General features: G+C 37.2%; 1 protein-coding gene across 1 annotated transcript in view; it reads right to left on the bottom strand.

Annotated features, from left to right (window-relative positions):
- Positions 1-23,077, bottom strand: part of Slc16a12 (solute carrier family 16, member 12) — an 85,325-nt gene that overhangs the window by 5,996 nt on the left and 56,252 nt on the right. The window contains 5 exon segments of the mRNA XM_005385849.2: positions 561-1,140; positions 2,716-2,859; positions 6,107-6,210; positions 16,342-16,457; positions 16,459-16,588. Coding sequence (XP_005385906.1) covers positions 561-1,140; positions 2,716-2,859; positions 6,107-6,210; positions 16,342-16,457; positions 16,459-16,542 — 1,028 coding nt within the window. The 5' untranslated portion in view covers positions 16,543-16,588.

The following is a 23,077-nucleotide window of genomic DNA, read 5'->3' as shown; positions in this document are numbered from 1 at the left end:
CCATGAGTAGTTAGGATTGCAGGAATAGGCCAGTATACCTGGCTGGCTTCTGCAATTTAGATAGTCTTATCCTAAACCATCAAGACAGGGGTAGGAAAATTATGGTCAAGCTCAGCTTGCCACTTGTTTTTGTTCTCTAAACAAATGTTTTTTGCATTTTAAAATGTTTGGGGAAAAAAATCAAAAGAATAATATATTGTGTTGTAAAAGTTATAAGAGAAATTCTAATTTCAGTGGGCATAAAGCTCATCAGAACATAGCTACTCTTATCTGTTAATATATTGTTTATGGCTACTTTTGTGCTATAATGCTATAGCGTTTTTGGGGTGGTTGTGGCAAAGATAATATAACCCACAAAGCCAGCAGTGTTTACTGTCTCTTTACAGAAAAAGCTTTGCTCAGCCCTGACTTAGAAGAAACAGCAAGGCGACTGCCTTCAGATACTGAAGCTTCTTAATCTTCGTTAGATCTGGATATTCTGCAGACCAAGGGAGTGATGTGAACTCAGGGCTTAAACTCCCCCTGCCCCCAACAGCCAACTGCGTTTTCCTGGATTTTACCTTCTGTCAGTTAGCCATCCAAATGTGATATTGCCGATAATATCAATCACCCCAAGTATGGACATAAGAAAAGCAGCCTGCTGGTGACTCACTCCAACACTTAAAGCATAAGGCACCAAGTACACGAAGAGTGGGCTACAGCCGTAAGCCATGAATAGAACAGAGACGGCGAACACAACAAAGTCTGCCATGAGTAAAAAATTATATTCCTGCTGAAAGGAGCAACAAAGGCAAGTCTTAGCCAGTTCTTTGGTCAAAGATGAACAGGGAGATGCTCGCTTGCAGTCTTCTTTCTGAATTCGGTAGATGGGGTTCTGCTCTGGACTTGAATGGTCTTCTTTAAGAGTAATAGGTCTCATCAAGGCACCGCAAACACAGAGATTCAAAACGAAGCCCCCCAGAATGAGCAATGCGCCTTGCCAGGAAAACTCTTCAATAAGGAGCTGAACCACGGGAGCCAGGACGAAGGTGCCAATGCCACTCCCTGACATGGCAATTCCATAAGCAAGGGCTTTTCGTCTGCTGAAATATTTGCCAACCATGGCAATGGCTGGAGAATAACAAAGTGCAAATCCGAGACCTGAGGGGAAGAGAACGCTGTGATTGCTGGTATACCATGAGTAGCCGAGGGCAGGAATGATCTCTGAAGATTTGGATTAAAGAGAACCCGCCTTCCTGAGAATCGTTTAAGGCTGTCTTGTATAGGAAGCTGAAAAACAGTCTCCACTCCCTAGTCATACACAGCAAGAAAAATATAGAATATGTATGATTTTCTTCTTAGGAAGAATACCTTTAAGGGAATATGACTTCTTAAAGTCGAAGAACATAAAAATCATTACGCAAGCTAAACAGAATTTACTAGAAAATCTGGACAAGAAACTCATCCCTCCCTCCCTCCCTCTTTCTCTTTTTTAATATAAATTATCCACAATTTTTATTATTATTAATAATTATTAATAAAAATAATCCAAATTTTTATTAATATAAAATTATTTCTGTGAGGACACAACACTGAAAATCTGTACTGTTCAGGAATTTGGATTGAAATAGCATATATGACTCCTCAAAATTCCAGAATGATTTCTTCAAGTTTGAAAACATCACCCTAATTGAATGCATGATCATAGCAATGACGTTATCTGTTGAGATCAGGAGAAAAGTGTTCACAGACCAGAAACTTTCTAAAGGTTTTCACTTTTATTGCTTTTTAAGTTAAGAAAATCTGAAGGACTGGATTTCAGGGCATTTAGAATGTCAGAGCAAGAGAAGGAGGACCACTGTCAGGTCTTCCTTCCATCTAGAGTGCAGGATGGTCAGCAATCTAGAGTTGCCTGGAGTTCTGGATTTGGGCTAAAACCACAATAGGAATGGGTAAACTGTTACTGCTGGTCATCTCAGCTGCCAGGCCCTTTGAATTAGTAGGCAGAGATGTACCATTTTTGGCCGATAGTGCCAGATTTACAGCTTTATTATGAAGTTGGATTTTTTTGTTGGTCTGATTTGTGCTACCCTCTGGCACGGTTGCCAGACAGGAATGGGTGCAACGCCCCCCTGCCCTTCTAAATGAGCAGCCAACTGCTCCCCAGTCCCACCAACCAACCCCATCTCGATCCTATGCAGTCCCCTTCAGTATGATCTATGGAATGCACAGTGTTGCTTCTCCTTCCGTGGGATTCATTATGATTCTCTAAACATTTCCTTTGAGAGAATGTGTAATATAAAAATATTTTCAACAAGAGGCTTTCTTTTTTAAATGGGAAATTCTGACTTAGTGGGTAATGATACTTATTGCAATGATATTCAACTCAGGTTGAACACAGATAGTATTTTAATATATTGGCAAAGATATTGGGAGGATGATCATGGCTGAAAATTTACATTGCACTAATGTCTTGTTTCTACTGAATGCAGACTATCAGCCATACTCTAAGGCCAAAGAGAAAAGCAGCAGTTACTTTTATCATATGGCTAAATTAAAGTGGTGATGCATTTTCATTATGGTAGTACAACATTTCCATCCTGTTTAACTGCTCAGTAAGTGGACATAATCTAGGTCAGCCTAATTATGCATGTAAAAAACCAAATATTTTATGAATCACTGCTCTATTGATGTGCCTGGCAATACCTGAATGAAGGTGGTACATGGTGTCCTTACCTGTAAGAACTCCCAGTGTGAGGTAGAGATGCTTCAGGCTGGTGGCAAATGAGCCCAGGATGAAGCCAGTAGATGCAAGCAAGCCACCCAGCATGATTCCCACTTGACAGGATAAATGGTTACTGACAACACTCCCAAGTGGAGCTTCAAAAACAATAATAAATAGGGTCAACAGAAAGGCCTTGAGGACACTGTGCAAAGGCTGTGGTGTGATGCTGGCAGAGCAGAGATAAACCTCTAAAGCAACAGGTGCATCCCTCCAATGTTATAGCTTTTGACACTGAGGCCCAGAGAGAAGTGATTTGCTCATGGTCACACATAGAATAAGAGTCAGAGCTGAACTAAAACTCAAGTGTTCTGACTTACGTATTACTCATTCTGTTACAGTCATAATTCTGGAAGTATAGGATGTTCTTTAAAACAGTGAATTAGCTATTTAAATCACCTGTCACTAGCACAGGGATGTTTGATGTAGTACTGATCATACGCCATTAACATTAATGACAAGAGTTAATTGGTAGAAAAAAAAGTGGTACTGTGTGACCAGGATGGAGGGAGAGCTCATTAAAAAATGATAGAATTGGGCAGTGACTTCAGGCTTCAGAAGTTCCTGTGGATGAAAAGTCAAAGCCCAGAAAAATCTAAGAAAAATGTTTCACATGCATGGTGACATGTTCTTGTGCCCACTGTTTGTAGTTTGCCGGTGTATCCTAATTGTGTTGATCTTAAGGCTTATAGAAGACTTATTTAAATGATAAGATGGCAAAAATGAGGGATATGGCACGCTCAACTTCACCAAGAAGTACAGCTGAAGCCACCTCACACCGAGTGTGGAGTTATTTCATCCTGTACTCTTGGGTCTTCCAGACAATGGCAGAAGTGCTGTAATGGTGAGGGAGGCATGCAAATTTTCTTCTAAAGAAAAATTCATGCTGCCACCAGTACTCCTATGAACAAGATCAGAATTGTGATTATATTTGTATCTGCATAATATAATCATTTTGTATTTATTAGGTTGAAGTGCGGGGGGCAACTTAATGTACGTGATGAACTCAGTCATCAGTTCAATGTCTCTTATCTAGTTAAAATAGTGGAGATATATTTATATCTGCATCTGTATCTATATCTGTACCTATACCTATATCAACTATATCTATCTATATCTATTTATCTATATCATCTATACTTATCTCTATTTCTATATCTATATCTATATATATCTTAAACAACATCCTGAGAATCTACTGAATTCTCAAGGATACTGATACTACAGTTACTGGAAAGTAACAAGATTTACACCAAACTCAATGAAAACATTTACACCCAATTCAATGAATACTTTTCACTTCTCTGTTTTGTTTACAGCAGATTTTATACAGTAAGTGTTGAAGATGTGATTCTGTTGTCTCTTGTTTTTTTTTTTTTCTGTTGTCTCTTGTCCCACATTCTAATGTCTAATGTTCTAATACTACATGATCTGATAAGCAGTTTGTGGTAATTTGATATAAGGGGTCTCACATGCTTGTATAGAATTTCATTATACTGACCTAAAATGATTGTGCTCGAAGTCTCACATAGTCATTGCGACCATACTGGTCACTTAAGGCCATTCACCTCAGTTGGAAGATTACATACCTTCTCCAGAAGATAACAGTGAGGGAAATGAGTCACCAATATCCTCTGAGAAAGATAAACACAACCTCTTGGCATAATGACACAGACACTGTGACTAATAATGTGACCCTGAAAATCAACTGATTGTTGAAGAAACAAAAACCAAAATGGGCTACAAACCCCAAATACATGATTTGTTTGATACCTCCAGACATTCTTATCAATGGAATCAATTTAGCCTTCTCATAAAATCTGCTTTCAATACTAGAATTGCTCTCTAATTTCTCCTAACCAAAGGAGTGCATTTCAGTACAATTCAACTGATTCCTGAGTATGTAGATTTTTTATAAAAATAAGTATGAGTCAGTGCACAGAATGGAATTAAGGTAGGAGGTAGAACAAGGACAAGTAAACAACAGAAAGCCATGGGATAAGAATCAAACCAGACAAAGCAAAGATAATTACATCAAAATATCAGAAAACCAATAGATGAATGTCACCCTATCACCCTCAAGGCCCCCAGGCATGCACTAGTCCAAAAGTATACAACATTTGCCTATATCCAACCTCATTTGCATTGCAGTTTTGACTCCATTGTGGCCTTTGGGTACCATGACACTTCCTCTAAAAATTTTGTATGGTCAAAAGCTCCTCCTCCCAAGGGGTGGGCTAAGTCAGGTACACCATTGGGCCATGACTCCTGTCAAACCCGTTATAGTTCCTCCTATTATCTCAGGACTGTAAGAGATCCAGTACCAGCCTTTATCAGGGCCACAAACTCTTTTCACTGAATGTCTTACTCAATTCTTTGGGATACCAAAAACCTGGACACAATGCTATCAGAATGCCCCTATCCAATAACATTTAATCAGATGAAGTTATTATGAGTTACTGAATAATACAGTATTTCTCTTTGTGACTGAGATGAGGCCCGAAGAGATAAAAGTTTCCTAAATACTTCATACTCATCTAAATAAAAGGATTATGTGAGTCTATGCTGTAAACAGATTGTTCCAGTATAATCTAGCTTTATAAGCTCTAAAGCATCAATTGAATAAATTTGCTTTGAAATTTATAAAAAAAAAACCTCAGAGTTTGTCATCATCTGCTATACAGATGTAGCATTGGTTTCCATCCCCTAAAGAGCAACTTTGATATTTCTTAGATGAAATTATAGCTATAGTGAATACATTTAGCTCTTGATTACACAATCTTATTCTCCCCAATGCTTCTCCAAGCATTTATGCTTGTAAAGATGAAATCTGTGAGCCAAATTTTGAACCCTATGGAAATCTAAGTCTAGAGATATGATGTGATACTGTTGGCATTTAAGGGGAGTCTATAGAAAAGGTACCTGGTGCTATCCAATTATTGTTTATGTAGTTGGAGGATGAGGAAGCTTTAGCATTTGGAAGACAGAAGTGAAGCATATACTATGCTTTCCTGAATCAGGACAAGTTCTTTGATGTTCAACATCCTACCTCTGTGTAGAAAACCTAAATGATATATGTCCTTTTCAGTGTGTTAATGACCTCTTCCATCTGGCATCAGCCAAGACCATTAATTCTACGACTGGTTAAGTTGGCTATTTTCTTATTATACATATTTATATTTTTATATAGATTTATCTTTTCTTTTCATATAGACTTAGCCAATTTTTGCCATAGATTTTCACTTAGAAAAAATGAGAATGAAAGTCATTTGACCTTGGCAAGGTCATGGTCATGTACAGTTCAACAATAGTCAATAATTTTCTATCTTCATAAATAATACTCACCACAGAGCATGGTCATACAATCTACAATGGAATGGATCCATGCAGTTTGTGCATAATCCTGACCAAAGTATGTCTGGAACTCCACAAAAAAAATTGAGATACATCTGAAAAACACAATGCAGGTAAATGAGCATGATAATTGAAACAAAACTTCAAAGTTTCAATCAGCTGCACATTGTCTAAAAGTTCTAATTATTAAATAGTAAATTGAAAACACAAAAATTGAGAGACCACTGAAGAAAGAAAAGCTTTCTATTTTTTTTTTTAGAATTTTTATTTATTTATTTTTTCCAGTACTGGGAATCGAACTCATGACCTTGAAAAGCTTTCTATTTTGATACTTTAATCAGCACTTGTTCTTGTTTTTTTTAACGAGACGTTGGATTTTCTTTTTGCATTGGACCCTAGTGATAGGAAAGAAAAAGAGTATGGGAAGCTGAATTTTAAGTCCCAGCAGACACTGGCATGGAGGCTAACATGTAGACTACGCAGTGGGGATCAATCCCCCTGCAAGGAATGGGAACGATCCAGGACTAGGGAGAAAGGGAGAGAGAGAGAGAATATGAATCTCAGACTGTGATACCAGCCTACTGACAAATCCATAGCCAATCCTAAATGAAATGCTGTAATGATTTAGTCTTTGTACGTCCTCCTCCATTAGTCACCAGATGTTCCCCTAGCAGGACACCCTTTTGAGAGAGGCAGATTTGTGAGGTGAGGTGAGAGAGAGCACGAGAACCTGACAGCTGCAGGCAGGATGCTGACTGCACACCTGCAGCTGAGGCCATCTGAGGGGCACCTCTCTACAGTTACCATCGCCCTGTTCTTGTTCTCCACACGGAACACTGATATAATTATCTCTGCCAAAGGGACACAAAAAATAATCCCTTTCCACTAAGTAATTAAGGAGCCAGATAGCATGCTCAGTAGGTCTGATGCTAATTATGTCAGGGCCCAGAGTACTGAAACATTGTCACCCTCTACAACACCGAGAATGGATCATAAACTACCTGCATAATTGTATGAATTTAAATTTATTGAAAATCTTTAAGAACTTTTTAACAACATGAATTAACTGTAACAAACTTACACTAGTTTTAATTTAGCCTAACAACACAAACAAGAACTCTTCTGCCCAGTGCTACTTCCTTCCTTCTCTTTATCCTTTCCTTCCCTTTCTCTAGCCAGTTATTGATCTCATGAATACCTCCTAATAAAGCCAGGGTCTCAGTTTCCTTGTCTATAAAGTAAGCATTTTCGGTAAACATAACTCTGAATCATGCAGTAGCAAACAACTCCTCATATCCAGCATTTCATAGGTTTTATTTGGAGGAAAGAAGAAACAAAATATCACCAGTGTCATCAGTTATGAAACCGCTTTCTCAAAGGCACTTTCTCTTAAGGGGTCAATGTGTTTGCTGACTCAGTCTTCCAACTTTGCTGTAAAATTCTGTGTTGTGTTGCTCTTACAGCGTTGTATGGTGACAACATCCGGCACTTGATAAGGCTTTTTATTTGATGGATGAAACTACCCACTAAGTCAGGTCAGAAATTGATCTGCTGGGAAATGTAGCCTTGTTGTTAAAAGCACTGTAGCTTACTAAACATGGCCCTTAAACATGTTATTTAATCTCTGTATGTTATGAAAATTAAATAATGTAATCAATGAAAGATACTTGAAAACATGCCAACAAGCACAAGTGTTCAGTTAATGTCAGAAATTATTTACAGAATATTAATTATTGTTAAGAGTTCAAAAGATTCCCACAGTTTCAAAGCACTATAGGCACTTATTGCAACTAACTTGGATCCAGCAGACCTAGAGAGAAAAATGAATCTCAGACATAGGTGATTTGGTTTAGTGTGGGTGTTTTTGTGTAGGAAGTTATGAACTACATATTACACATTAACTGTATTCTTAACATAGATAATTTATTTGCTAAAAAGATGTCCCAAAGAAAAAATAAGTAGTCAATACACACTAACAAACAGAGAAAGTAAGTAAATAATAATGAACGACTATTTTAATAGCTTACACAACTTTAAGCATTATGTAAAACTTGTATGGTGGAAGGGAGGAGTTGAAATAGGATTTTATGATGACTTGGGTCATAACTACAGTATCTTTTGTGACAGCAAAAACCAAGGGAAAATAAAAGTATATATTTCCAAATTGCTTGAATTTACCACCTGAATGCATGACCTTTAGTTTTAAGTACATTTTTAAATAGAAGAAAAAAAACTGATTTCCCAATAGGTGCTGATTATCTTGTTGAACAAATCACCACAGAGCTGCTTTCCTAGTTCTCCCCCTCCATCCTCCTGGCTGCTTCTGGGTTCATAACACTTGGGTTCCAAAGCCTCTTCACACTTTCCTTATCTGACTTTATCCAGCATCAGTCTCCTCCTGTCCACATCTCCTGATAACTTCTAATAATAGGTCTTTGCTGCCAGCCACAACATTGTTTTCTGATTTCTAGTAAAATCCCTGGCAGTCCAGGACAGGAGGCTGCTCACCATGACCACCAAGCCAGTAACAGATGAAGTGCATGGCACTGATATAGCTTGAAACATCTTCTAATTTCATTTCTGCAGGCCATATCCTTCCCATTCTTTAAGACTTCACTCAGGAACAACTGCTCTAGAAAGCCTGTCCTGAACTTCCTGGTCAGAACTTACCTCTCTTTCAGTATGATTTTACAGTCTGTATTTACAGAAATTTAAATTTAGAACATGTGGTATTTCAGTTATTTGTGTGTAGGCCTACAATATGGTGTCCAACATTTCTATCTTTTTGGAGTCACCTACCACAGAATCTTGTCCTCAATGAATGCTTGATACAAGTTAGTAGCTCAATTCACAATAGTTAAAATATGAAACCAGCCTAGATGTCTGTCATTCAATAGACAGATGTATTATTACTCAGCCATAAAGAAGAATAAATGTGAGTCATTCATAGAAAAAAATGAATGGATTGTGAGACTATAATATTAAGTGAAATAAATAAGACACAAGGCTAAATATTGAGTAGTTTCCCTTATATGCGCATCCTAAAATATAAATAATTTAAAGAGCAAGATAAAGGAAGAATGGTAAGAAATAAAGAGGTAGACTTTTTAGAGATGGAGAAAAGGATCTAAGGAGCCAGAGAAATGGAAGGGATGGGAAAAGAGGCTAAAATGATCAAAATACTATACTTATATTACTAATTTTCCAAAATGAATGTAAATATTATGAGTCACAAACATACTAAATGGGAACCATTACTTTTTATGTTCTTACAAAATCAGAATTGATCTCACTTGAACTGAAATTGAAACTTTAACCCACAACCTAAAAAATGATGCAAGAATTTCAGCCCCTGTTAGCAATCATGGGATATGTCTGGTCATCCCAACTGTCACTGAAAGAAAATTGAGATTTAATGTCCTGCCAAACAAGACAAGCCACATACGATACCGATGAGCATGAAAGACCATCAGTAAATTATTCTCCTTGATGTAAGTCCTCAATTATCTACAGAAAATACCATGGAAGAAATTACTCCTCTAGTGAACAATTTGGGTCATTTCCCATTTATTTTATATACAATGAGTTTAAATATATCATGTTAATGATACGGGGAAATGGAGTTGTTTATATATATATAAGGTAATACATACCTTATATAAGGTAATACATACCTTATTCCTTTGCATATTCTAGAACTGCATATGAAAACAAATGGCTGGAATAGCTATTACATTTGGTCTAAAAGTACCTTAACATTTCTAAACATCCTAATGCATAACAGATATTAGTAGAGACTACTATCCAAGACATTTAAGTATCAGAATTTGCAAAGGAAAAGACATCTGCATAGTCAAAGGACACAAACAAGACTTCCAGGAAGATGACAGAGTGGTGGGCAGCAGAGAAAGAGCTACCCTTAGATTTGGTGTCCAGACACTGATGATGTGAGGAAGAGAATAAGGGGGAGGGTTTCTGGGACACAGAAAAGATCTGAAGCAAGAATTTAATCCTGAGAGGAGAGTGAAGAAAGAAACCTGAATGAAGAAGGAGAAGGAGGCAGGCAGTGCTTTCTCCCTGAGCCCAGACTCACTGCATTGGAGGGGCTGCAGATGCCGGACTGCTGGTGACCCCAGAGGCCTCCATGAAGAAGTACATCAGTGGAGCAGGGTGGTGGACTGCAGTGGACAGCACTGGCTGGTGAGTAGTTCCTGTTGGGACTTCCACCAAGAGAGGGCAATTGGCTGGGAGCCATCTTGGAAAGAGGCCAACTGAGTTTGGAACTCAGAGAGGCTGCAGGTTCCATCTAGTGGCTCCCAGCCAGCTTCAAGAACACAGGAGGCCCAGGGACTGCTGCAAGATGGGCAGGCCTGATTCTAGTCTCATAGCCAGAGGCCAACCTGAACTTCAGCAGAAATAGGGGTGAAGGCTCTCTGAAATTATCCACTACCCACAATGGAGCTGATGCTGGCTTGCTAGGATTGATCAACATGGATCTGGACTCTTTCTGTCCACACTGTCTATGAGCAGCAGTAGAGACACACCTTGGAGAGGAATTTTTTTCCCTTTTTTTTAATTTCCTACCTCTCTTGTTTTTTTGAGTGTTAGTTTTTGTTCTTTATTCATTGTTTGTTATTGTTTTGATGAGTGTTGTTGTTCTACTCTGTTCTTGTTTTTATTTCTTCTTTCACTCTTTCTCTCCTGCACCAGTTTCCCAATGCTTGTGTGATCCTGCCTTCCTACCTTTCTTTCTATTACTTACATTTTCCACTTAAGCCCTTTTAAACTTTTTCCCCTGAGGATAAAATTGCCATATTGAACATTTATCTACAGCATACAACTTTCTGGTTCATTTTAGATTTTGTTATATGACCACAAATCTAGGTCATACAGTTAAAGGTGGCAAATTAATAGTTATAAAATTTTGGCATTTTTAGGCTATTGTTAATGCTTATTGGACCACTTTAGCGAAAATGACATAATTGTTCTAACCAGTTGTTCTTCCTGATATACCAAGACTAAGATAGCCTACGGTCATAAAAATACTATAGGTTAAGGCCAAAGAACCAGGGACTAGGCCAAGTACACAGCAATTTCTCATCCTAAATAAAAAGGAGAGGTAGGGTCTTGCAAGAGACACAAAAGCCAGCTACACCTGGAAGATACCTCTGAGAAATAGTCATTTCTTAAAGATTCTAAATACTGACAATAAGGCTACTCAAGATAGGCAATTTCAAGCATCAATGCAAGAATTAAACTTTAAAAAAAAGAAAATGACAAGATATTTTCCAGATGTCTCATTCCAAACCCAGATGCAACCCCAGCCATTTAGCTCACCAAAGGCAAACCCAGGGTGCAATGAGACATCATGGAAGAAAACTTCTTGGACAGGGAAAAAGAATTTGATATACACATAAGTGAGACATATGGAATTCCAATTATCTATGATCAGAAAGTATACAACTGGGCATATAATAGTCAAGATTCCGGAAATTCAACACAAGAATGGAATATTAAAAAGCCATTAGAGAAAAGAAACAAACCACCTGTAAAAGAACCCATCAGAATCATGGCAGACTTCTCAACACAAACCCTCAAGTCAAGGACAGCTTGAAGTGAAGTATTTCAATCCCTAAAAGAAAACAACCTCCAACCCAGACTGATGTAGCCCACAAAACTATCTTTCAAAATTGATGGAGAAAGAATATATTTCCATGAAAATGAACACCTGAGGAAATTCATAAACACCAAAATAGCACTCCAAAATATTCTAAAGGACATTCTAAAAAGAACTAACAAGGCTACAACCCCATAAACCCTAATGGAAGGCATCCACCAGGCAAGGCAAACAATTAAACTTACGGTATAAAAAGAAGCCAATAACAGGAAAATAACATGACAAGGATAAGTCAGTATATATCAACTATAATCATCAATGTTAATGGTCTCAATTCACCAATCGAAAGGAACAGAGCAACAGAAAGTATTAAGAAGCAAGATCCAGCAATATGCTACATTCAAGAAACACATTTGATTAAAAAAGAAATTCATAGACTAAAAGTCATAGAATACAATACTCCATGTGACAGGAACCCTAAAAAAGCAAGGGAAGCTATTCTAATTGCAGAGAAAGTAGATTTCAAGCCAAGACTGAGTACGAGAGACAAAGAAGGTCACTACATCCTTGTAAAGGGAACAGCCCAAGAGGAAGAGATAACAATCATAAACACATATGCACCAAATACCAGCACACCCAACTATGTAAAACAAATATTAATGGAAAGGAAAACTCAAATAAGCACTAATACAATTGTAATGGGGGACCTCAATAGCCCCTTGTCACAAATACATAGATCAACTAGGCAAACAATCAACCCTGAAATATTAGAACTGAACCAAACTTTTGAATGAGTGGACTTAGTAGATGTCTACAGTGTTTCATCCTACAACAATTTTGGAAGTATGTCCATTCTCACTATATTGGTTTTTCTTACTCAAAAACAAGGGATATTTTTCTCAGCTGCACACAAGATATTCTCCAAAATAGAATGCATGTTAGCTCAAAGACTAGGCTTAAGTAAATGCAAAGGAATTGAAATTACCCTATGCATATTATTAGACACAGTGCAATGAAAATGGAAATCAATGGCAAAAGAAACCAAAAAAGTCATAAACACATGGAAATTAAATAAACCCTACTGAATAACTAATGGGGCACAGATGAAACTAAAGCAGAAATTAGACAGTTTTTACAAATAAACAGTAATTCCAATACAATATACTAGGGGCACAATGGGGCACAATGAAAGCAGTCCTATGTGGGAAATTTATAGCAGTGAATACCCATATCAGGAAAACAGCAAATTCAAGTAAACAACTTGATGTTGAACCCCAAGATTCTACAAAAAGAAGAGCAAGTCAAGCCCAAAGCTCATATGAGGGAGAATATTATTAAGATCAGAGCAGAAATTTATGCAATTGAAGCTAAGAAAACAATACAAAGAATCAATGAATTAAAGAGTTGATTCTTTGAAAGATTAAATAAAATTGATAAATCCTTAGGTAACCTTATTTAAAAATGGAAAGAAAAGACTCAAATCCGTGAAATTAGGAATGAAAAGGGTAAAATCAGAACAGATCCTACAAAAATCCGAAAGATTATCTATATCCACTTGAAGAAAGTACATTCTAATAAGATGGAAATGCAGAAGAAATGGACATATTCCTAGATACATAAGAATTACCAAAGTTGAATCAAGAAAAGTTAAAAATTCTAAATAAACTAATATCACTCAATGAAATTGAAAGTGTACTTAAAAACCTACCAAACAAGAAAAACTCAGCATCTGATGGACACACTGCTGAATTCTACAAGAAATTTAGAGAAGAGCTAATACTGCTAACTCTCTAATGAAATTGAAAAGGAAGAAATACTCCTAAAGTCATTCCTGGAAACAAGCACTACCCTGATAGCAAAACCAGGAAAGGACCAACAAAGAAAGAAAATTACAGGCAAATCTCCCTAATGAACACAGATGCAAAAATTCTCAGGAAGATACTGGCAAACAGAATACAACTCATCAAGAAGATTACATACTGTGACCAAGTAGGACTCATCCTTGAGATACAGACATGGTTCAACATATGCAGATCAATAAGTATAATACAGTATATTAACAGATTCCAGGAGAAAACCCATATGATCATCTCGATAGATGCATAAAAACATTTGACAAAGTCCAATGATAAAAACCTACAGAAAATTTGTATAGATAGTCTTCATCTCAATCTGACAAACACTACATATAACAAACAGCCAACATAATACTAAATGGACAAAAAAATGAAAGCTTTCACTCTAAAATCAAGAATAAGACAATGATGTCCATTGTCACCACTCTTATTCAATATAGCCCTGGAAACATTAGCCAGAACAATTACACAAGAGAAAGAAATAAAAGGAATCAGGATAGGAAAGGAAAAAGCTAAATTATCATTGTTTGGAGACGACATGATACTCTACAGAGACAAACCCCAAAACTCCACCCAGACATCTAGATTTAATAACCACATTCAGTCTGGATATAAAATCAACACTCAAAACTCAATAGCTTTCCTGTACAGGAAAAACAAATTCACTGAGAGAGAAATTAGGGAAATAACACCTTTCACCATAGCATCCAAAAACATGAAATACCAAGGAATCAATTAAATGGAAGTAAAAGACTTTTACATTGAAAACTACAGTACTCTGAAAAATGAGATTGAAGAGAATATCAGAAAATGGAAAAATATCCCTTGTTCTTGAGTAAGAAAAACCAATATAGTGAAAATGGCCATACTTCCAAAATTGTTATACAGATTTAATGCAATTTTGTTCAAAATTCCAACAGCATATCTCACTGAATTAGAGAAAACTCTCCTAAAATTTATTTGGAAGTGGAAGAGACCCAGAATAGCAAAGGCAATTCTAGGCAGCAAAGGGAAGGCTGGGAATATCACAATCCCTACCTTGAAACTACACTACAAAGTTACTGTGATAAAAACAGCATGGGACAGGCAAAAGACAGATCTGAGGTGTAAATGGAACAGATTAGAAGATTCAGAAACAACTCCAGACATACTTAGCTACCTATCTTTGACAAAGGTGCCAAATACCTGCACTAAAAGAAAGATGGCTTCTTTAACAAATAGTGCTAGGAAAACTGACTTTCCACACCATGAAGATTAAAACTAGATCTATATCTTTTACTATGAACTAAACTAAAATCGAAATAGATCAAAGATCTAAATGTTAAAATATGAACACTAAATATGCTGGAGGGTAGAATAGGTAGAACTCTTGAAGACTCTTGGTGTAGGCACACGCTTTATGAACAAAACCCCAGTCACACAGGAGCTATCACAAATATTCAACAACTGGGATCTTATCTTATTAAAAAGCTTTTGCACAGCAAAACAAACCACCAACAGAGTGAAGACACAACCCACAGTATGGGAAACAATTTTACCAGTTCTTCTTCAGACAAAAGACTACTATCTGGCCATATAAAGAACTAAAAAAATCAGGTCCTCCAAATTTAAATACCCAGTCCAAAAGTGGGTGTCTGAAAGAAAATAGACACTTCTTGAATGAAGAAGTAGAAATTGCACATAAATATATGAGAAATGTTCAACATCATTGGTCATTAATGAAATGCAAATTAAAGCAGCACTGAGATTCCATCTTACCCCCAAAAGAATGACTATCATCAAGAAATCAACCAACAACAAATGCTTGTGGAGCTGTGAGGAAAAAGGAACCCTTCCCCACTGTTGGTGTGAGTTTAGACTGGTGCAACCAATGTGAAAATCAGTGTGGAGATTCCTCAAAAAACTAGAGGTTCCTTTCAACCCAGCTATTCTTCTTCTTGGTATCTTCCCAAAAGAATTAAAGCATAATACCACAGCAATATATACACAGCCATAGTTATAGCAGCACAGTTTGTCATAGCTAAATCTTGGTAACAACCCAAATGCCCATCAACTGATGAATGGATTAAGAACAGGTGGTTTGTTTTTTATACAATGAAGTACTACTCTGCCATAAAAAAAGGATAAGCTTGAGATTTTTTTTTTTTTTTTTTTTTTGTTTTTCTCCGGTACCGGGAACCGAACTCACGACCTTGCGCTTGCCAGGCAGGCGCTTTTGCCGCTGAGCTAAATCCCCAGCCCCAAGCTTGAGATATTTCTAACTAAATAAATGCACCCGAAGACCATTCTCTTAAGTGAAATAAATTAGCCACACATGTGTAAATACCTCGTTGTTTCTCTTGTATGAGAAACAGGAAGTATAAATAAGGACCAGAATGTGTTTTAGGTACTGTGAAATGGGAAGAAAATGTTTAAATGGGAAGGGGAACTAGGGAGGAGGGATGGGGAAAGGAAGGAAAGGAAAAGAAAAAACTGATTTGAAAAGAAGAAAATAATGGAAACAAAGCTTTTGTAAATAAGGAGAGGAAGAGAGGTTGAAGGGAGGGAAGGGGAATGGGGAAAAAAGAATCAAATTATATCATGTACAGGTACAAATTCCCTACAAGTATACCTAAAATGTACCAATAAACTTAACAAAAAAGGAAAGAACCAAAGCCACACACACACACACACACACACACATACACACACACACACTTTCACAAGGCAAGAGAAGCCAGATCTTAACAAATCAAGAAGAAAATCCCACCTACCTGGTGACTGCCCGGGTGCATATGGTAACCAGAAAACAGCCGGCCACAATCATCCAGCCCCAGCCTCCATCTGGAGGGGAGGTGGACCCAGCTCTATGTCCTTTTGCCATGGTTTCAATTGTTTATTTCCTTTTCCAAGTTATTCCAACAGCAAGTTATGATCTTGGAAGAGTCTGCTTCCCAGTGTCTTCCTGTTAGCATTCAAGGTTGGCAGAGACTGCTACCTGGCACATGGGTTATTGGCCATCTAAAACCAAAAATGTGGACATATTTACATTTTATTGTCATTTGCAAAGATATATTTTTCACTTGGTAAGAAGTATTAGTTTCCTATTAATATGATTTTTTGTAACCAAACGTGGGTGTGACCTGTGATTTGATTCTAACCAACAAAACAGCACAGGTGATGCGACCCAACTCCCATGACCACACCAGGTTATGTAAGACTCGGTCTTGCTACTCTCACTTTCCTATGGGAGCTGAAGAAATAAGCTGTCATGTTGCACGCTGCCTGTGCAGAGGCCACACAGCAGCCTGAGGGAACTGGGTGGAGCCTCTAACTGACAGGAAAGAAGAAAAAGGAGAAAAAGTATCAAGATACGATACATACATGTACCAGTTTTCTGCCATGAATGTATTATTATTATATTTTACATAACATGAATTCTTTTAAAAGTGGGAAAAAAGAATATCCCATGTATAACAAGAAAATAAAAAGGTAAACTCTCAGGATTTTTTTCTCCCAATAGCCCAAGTGAGCTTAGAGGCAACTTCTTCCCTAGTTGCCCCTCCAGTTAGGAATAGTCTGGCTAACATCCATCACAGGTTTGTGAGGCTGTCAGCCGAGGACCACACTATCTATCTACTATGACGTGATTCTGGTGCCCTAGAAACTGCAAGATAAATTGTTCCTTAAGATATTCCTCAGCACGTTAAATAACCTTCTTAATTACACTTAAGGACACATTTTTAAGGGGCAAGATAAGAGTTTTGATTAATATTTTTTCTTTTAGCTTGACCAAATAATCCAGTTGTTGATACAATTTTATTAAATTTCCAGAAGAAATCTGAATATAAATTAAATGAAACATGATTTCAAACATGATGAAGTGTGCATTATTTGGTGAACAGTTACTATGTACTACCATACACTACATAAGTTACAGGCCAAGCGAACTACCTAATGAGCTGTGTGCTAAAGACCACAGCTTTCTTAAGAAAATGGCTCATGACAGATTTTACAAGATTGAAACATTGGACCTGGTGGCATATGAGTTCAGAGAGCAAATAACAGTGAGGCCGGCGGTAACAACAATTCCTGGGCATTGTCAGGCTGTAATCTCCCTCTTCACCTCCTTAGCCATCCTAGGAATTGGGGACAAAGGAAGTAAGGGGACACCTGAAGATTATTATAAATCCATCAAAAGTACTGGAAGATCATTATTGATGTGTTTATGATAATCATCTTGATAAAGACATAAATGAATGAATCTGATAGTTACAAAAAAGAAAAAAATTTTTAAAGAATTGAAATGTGTTATGTACATGTACCTATTCCCCACAATGAATGTTAGTCATACAGACATATAGTGATAAAAAATTGAAATAAAGTTATTATTGGAAATGAGGACATTATGCATCACCAGCCTAGGGACTGAGTAATAGTCAAAATATTGATTTAGGGGCAGAGTGCAAAAAATTTACCGCTACCATTTATACAGAATTTCCACAGGCCAAGCTGCTATTAATGGGCATTAAAAATAGTCTCTCATTTAACCCTTACAACAACCACAGAATTCAGGTATTGTTATCCCTGTGTTTTTTATTTTAAAGAGAAAAAAACTAACAAAACAACAATGAAGGCAAAACCAAAAACAACAAAAATGGTTCATGACCTCAAAATAACTTCATTGAAGATAACACTATGCAATGTAGCAACCACTGTTAGTTCCTATCATTTTATTTTGAGGTCATGTACCCCTGTTTTACAGGTAAAGAAATTTGGGCTAGAAAGATGAAGTAATGTGTTCAATTATTATTAACACCATTAAGCAAGTGAAATGGGATGTGAACCACAGTGTGAGGGCAAGGCCACTTCCCCTAACCAGTGCCATGCGCTGCTTCCATCACATTTCCCCATTGCTTGGTAGAAATTCATAAACATTTTTGTCTAATCTCACACATATAACTCTTGCTGCTGGCATACTCAACAGATGACATGAATTGCTGCCTGATACAGCTTAATGTAGTTCTTTAAATGGTATTGTTCCTTTTTCTAAAACATGTCCAGAGATTACTGACTTCTTTGTTGCAGAATTATCTCTAATTTCAGAGTAAATCCAGTCTCACAAAAGAGTCACCGACACCCCAGAGCTTCAGGATGAGTCCTTCCAAAGTATAACTTTATGCTATGGATAAGTAGTTTTAGTAGTCTACTACTTTCTCCTCCCCAAATTTAAACACACTAAGATTGATTCATATTTAATAAGATCTGCCATACGTATAGTTTTGCTTTCATATATACTGCCTCTTGTAGTGGAGTTCACATGTCCTCCATTGGTTTTAATCAGGTGTCTATCAGCTCTTTCCAGTGGACATTGCTTCAAGGAATGGGCTGTGATTGGTCTCTCTCTATCTTGTCAGTGGGTGATGAGGGATGGGATATGAAGTCACTGCATCCAATGAGCTATAATCTGGAAAAAGTCACAGAAAAGAAACAAGTCCCTCTTTTTGAATCTGGACATTATACCTAACACCACAGTAGCTAGCTGGTCACATGAAGGAAGCTTGCCTGAGAACAAAGTCAGCGAGCCAAGGACTGCACAATAGACAATGAAGAGAAACTAGGACCTTAGTGACTTCACTGATCTACTAGCCAACTTGGAGCCACACTCTCCAACGTGTTAGGTAATGGGACATTTGTTTGTTTGCTTATTTTAATGATACTTCTTCATGATTTCTTTTTCTACTTTATTTTTTAATATCTTTTACTTATTAGTACATATTTGTAGTACAAAATATTTGCACTCCTTATGGGGATTTGGAACTTGCACATAACACACCTTAATTCCTCTCTTCAGCCCTTTTTCCCTCTCTCTCCTTTCTGTTGATCCTCTTCTGTTTTTCTGTACACGTTTGCAGTACATTTTATTTACTATTCAAACCAGTTGAGACTTTCATTACTTCTCCCCAAAGAATCCAAACTGATGTACGGCCTGACAACGGTGCTGGGGCCAGTTCCAAATGCCTGCCATCCCAACCCTTTGTTCAGTCATATTGATGGCTGTGATAGATGCATTTATACCACAAAAACCATAAATTGGCAAACTACACAGCAAAGCTTTTATATTTCTCAAGAGAACCAGTTGTTAAACCCTTGCTAGTGTTTGGTGTAACCTCAGAGTATCTTAAAGTGTGCACAAGAAACATTTCTAAGAAATATCAGTTAAAGCCAAAAACCTAAGAAAGAATTTAAACATCTATTGTGAGCTCTCAACTTAATAAGCTTGGTATCTTTTCAATAATGTAATTTGCCTATCTTTTAGGGCTGGGATTGGCAAGCTACACCCTTTAAGTAAAATGTGGACACCGCCTCTTTTGGTAGATAAAATTTTACTGGAACGCAACTATATTCTTTCCATTTGTCTTCAGTAGCTTGAATACTCCAAACAAAGACTATATGGCCCACAAAGTCTGAAATATTTATTACCTGGACTTTTACAGAGAAAGTTTATAGGCCCCCATTCTGGGGTGTTTAGAGATGATTCAAAATACTTGTCTAGTTTGTTATATGGTGGTTTTATTTTGGAATTTGTTATTTTGTTGTGCTTTTTTGTTGAAGAGTTGTTTGCTTTCTGTTTACTCCAACCCCTACATGGACTCTGAACTCTGAATTCCCTCTCTCTTCAGGGATTACTTACATCAAATCCTATCAGATCTCACATGTGAGTTACTGACTCAGCTACTGTGTCAGTCAGCTTTCTGTCCTTGTAACAAATACCAGAGATACTCAACTTAAAAAGAGAAAAAATTTACTTTGGCTCACAGCTTTGGAGGTTTCAGTCCATTCTTGGATGAATACATTATTTTAGGTTGGGTGGAGGCTAGCACATCCTGCAGAATAATAATGCAATGTGAGGGGACAAGAATTAGAAAATTATTTACATTCATTGAACAGAATCCCATTTCTACAAATTTAACAGAAAACAAACACTATGGGAAAAAATAATATATCACTGATAATTATTATAGTATAGAAACAATGTAAATGCTCAAGTGGGAAGTGTTTAGAGAATTCTGATACGTTAAATAAATGGAACAGAATCTATACTTTTAAAATTATGATACCTTAAATAAAAGAAATAGTGCTTAGCCTTTTATAACAGGAAGATAACAGTATAACATGTAAAACACTTCTGATATAATGTTAAAGCGAGAAGATTGAAGCTGCATGTACCTTACAAAGGAAGCTATTGCATGCTTGTAACTGTCACAAAGAATACAAAGACTGCAGTATTCTGGTATTATTAAATTATTATTCATCTCTAAATTATATTAAATATCACTATATAGTTTTTTTCCTGAGAAAGATATTCCAGGTCTATTCCTGTAGTATAAATGTGAACACAAACATCTCTTTCGTACAGCTTCTCCAGGACTAAAAATAACGGTATCATTTATTCATACTGCAAATTGAAAATTAGGTGATTTTTTAGGAAGAATACTCTGTAAGCAAGAAGTCCTGAACAAAAAAAATGTTCACTACTTTACAAAAACACTAAGCATCATTCATTTCCACTTTGCTTCTGCTAAACCTTTCTTCAGTGTTCCCACATTTTGTATAAGAATAGATTTATGAGCAAATCTCAAAAAAAAATAATTGCACAAACCAAAACAAAAACATAGGCAGTAAACGCAATACTGGTGCAGTGACGGTACGATGAACAATGGTTTACTATGAGTTAGAACCGACGTGGGTACAGGAAGGAACACAGACACCCTTGCGGGACTCCGAGGTGGGGAAAGGACCTCTCTGGAAACAGTTGTGTGCAAGAATGATTCAGAACTGCTCATGAATTATCTTACCTAATCCTCACAACTTTCATAAATAAAGGCTACTCTACCCCTTCACAATGGTGAAATGGGAGCTCAGAAAAACGAAGGGAGTCCCCTCACCACACTGCATCTGAATACATGGCGACAAGTGGCTCCAGCTGACTTGGGGTGACACACTTGACCAACTGCCTCTGAGATTTAAAACACAATTGGCTTTTCTGTCAAGATATTCAAGCAATGTTAAAGCTTAAGCATCAATTCATATGTGTGATTGTGATAAACAGAAAGTGTGGAAGCCTAGGAGGTTAGCGTAAGGGTCTACCTCTGTGCACAAAGCAGTGCATGTGCATTTCAGTCATAAAGGATCATTTAATAGATTTATTAGTATTCAGAAGAAATGCGCAAGTTAGGCAAGGGAAACCTAGCTTCACAGTTTCCTAGTGACTTTGAAGTAGCCCACCGTTCCCCTACAATATCAACCTGAGGATTCTTGTGAAGAATTAACCCACATGACATTAGACAAATACAACAGGAAAGTTTTTTTATGAAGTATACCTAAAACTGCATTCTTACTAATATACCTGCAATGGGAAGTGAAGAAAGCAGTTGTCACCAGACAACTCTTCATTTTACTAATGAGTCTTCAATTTATGGTATTTTGACACCAGCAACTAAAATGTAATTGTATTCTGGCTTCAGAAAAAAAATGTTCTTAAACAGAAAAAACTATATTCTGATGTCCTGGTGAGATTATTTCTTATAGTGCAAGTTCGGAGGTACACTCAATTTCACTTTATCCTCCTTTGCTTTAAAAAATAATTTACAAAGAATTCTTGCTGATACTCAGTAACTTTCCCATGAAGCACTCATCTGTAGGGTAACTCTTTAAAGTCACCCTCAGTGATGGGTCATGAAGTGATCCTGGTTATTAGCAGAAAACTTACAAATTTCTTACATCAGTCAGTAAGCAGCTCTATAAAAGGGAAGGGAGACACCGGAACTGTCTGCTTGGAAGGCTCCAACACTGGCTTTCCATCGATCTTTCCTTCCTCTTTCCAGGGTCTTAACCTTTCACAGTGCTCCTACTCTATAAATTAGTTTGCAGCTACAAAAAAGGTAAAGGGATGTGAGAAGAAAACATTAAGAGTAGGAATCAAGATGGCTGAGTCCAGGTAAGACTACAAGGAGTGGTCGGAAATATGGCTTTTACATTCAAAGAAATTATTACAGTAAAAACATGTCTCCCTCAGAATACTCACCCTTGCTTTGAACACACTTATCCCATCATTCCTGCCACTTTCTAAACCAGTTCTGGAAGTCTTCCTTCATGAGTGTCTTTGGGTGCACTGCCTTGGCTGCCGCTGTGTCTTAAACCGATTCAAAACGTGTACCTTCTATGGTCATTTGGGTTTGGGGAGGGAGCCAGAAGTGTCACGGTGCAGATCAGGTGAATAAGGTGGACGGGGACACACTGTAATGTTTCTACAAGCTTGCTTTTCCAGCTGATGGCGCCTGGCAGCAGCATTCATGTATTTTTTTAAATCACAAAAGAGGACTTTAAGAACCGCTTCAGAAAGTGCGAACAATGACGGGATACGTGCGGTGGAAGCCAGCGGGAGTATTTGGAGAGGAATTAATGGCAATGCATCTTTTTTGTGTTAAATTTTTAATTGAATTATTC

This window comes from Chinchilla lanigera, unplaced genomic scaffold (assembly GCF_000276665.1).
Source record: "Chinchilla lanigera isolate Chin_1 unplaced genomic scaffold, ChiLan1.0 scaffold00024, whole genome shotgun sequence".
NCBI classification, from domain to species: domain Eukaryota; kingdom Metazoa; phylum Chordata; class Mammalia; order Rodentia; family Chinchillidae; genus Chinchilla; species Chinchilla lanigera.
The sequence above is the reverse complement of the archived record's forward strand: the minus strand, read 5'-3'. Positions and strand labels throughout refer to the sequence as shown.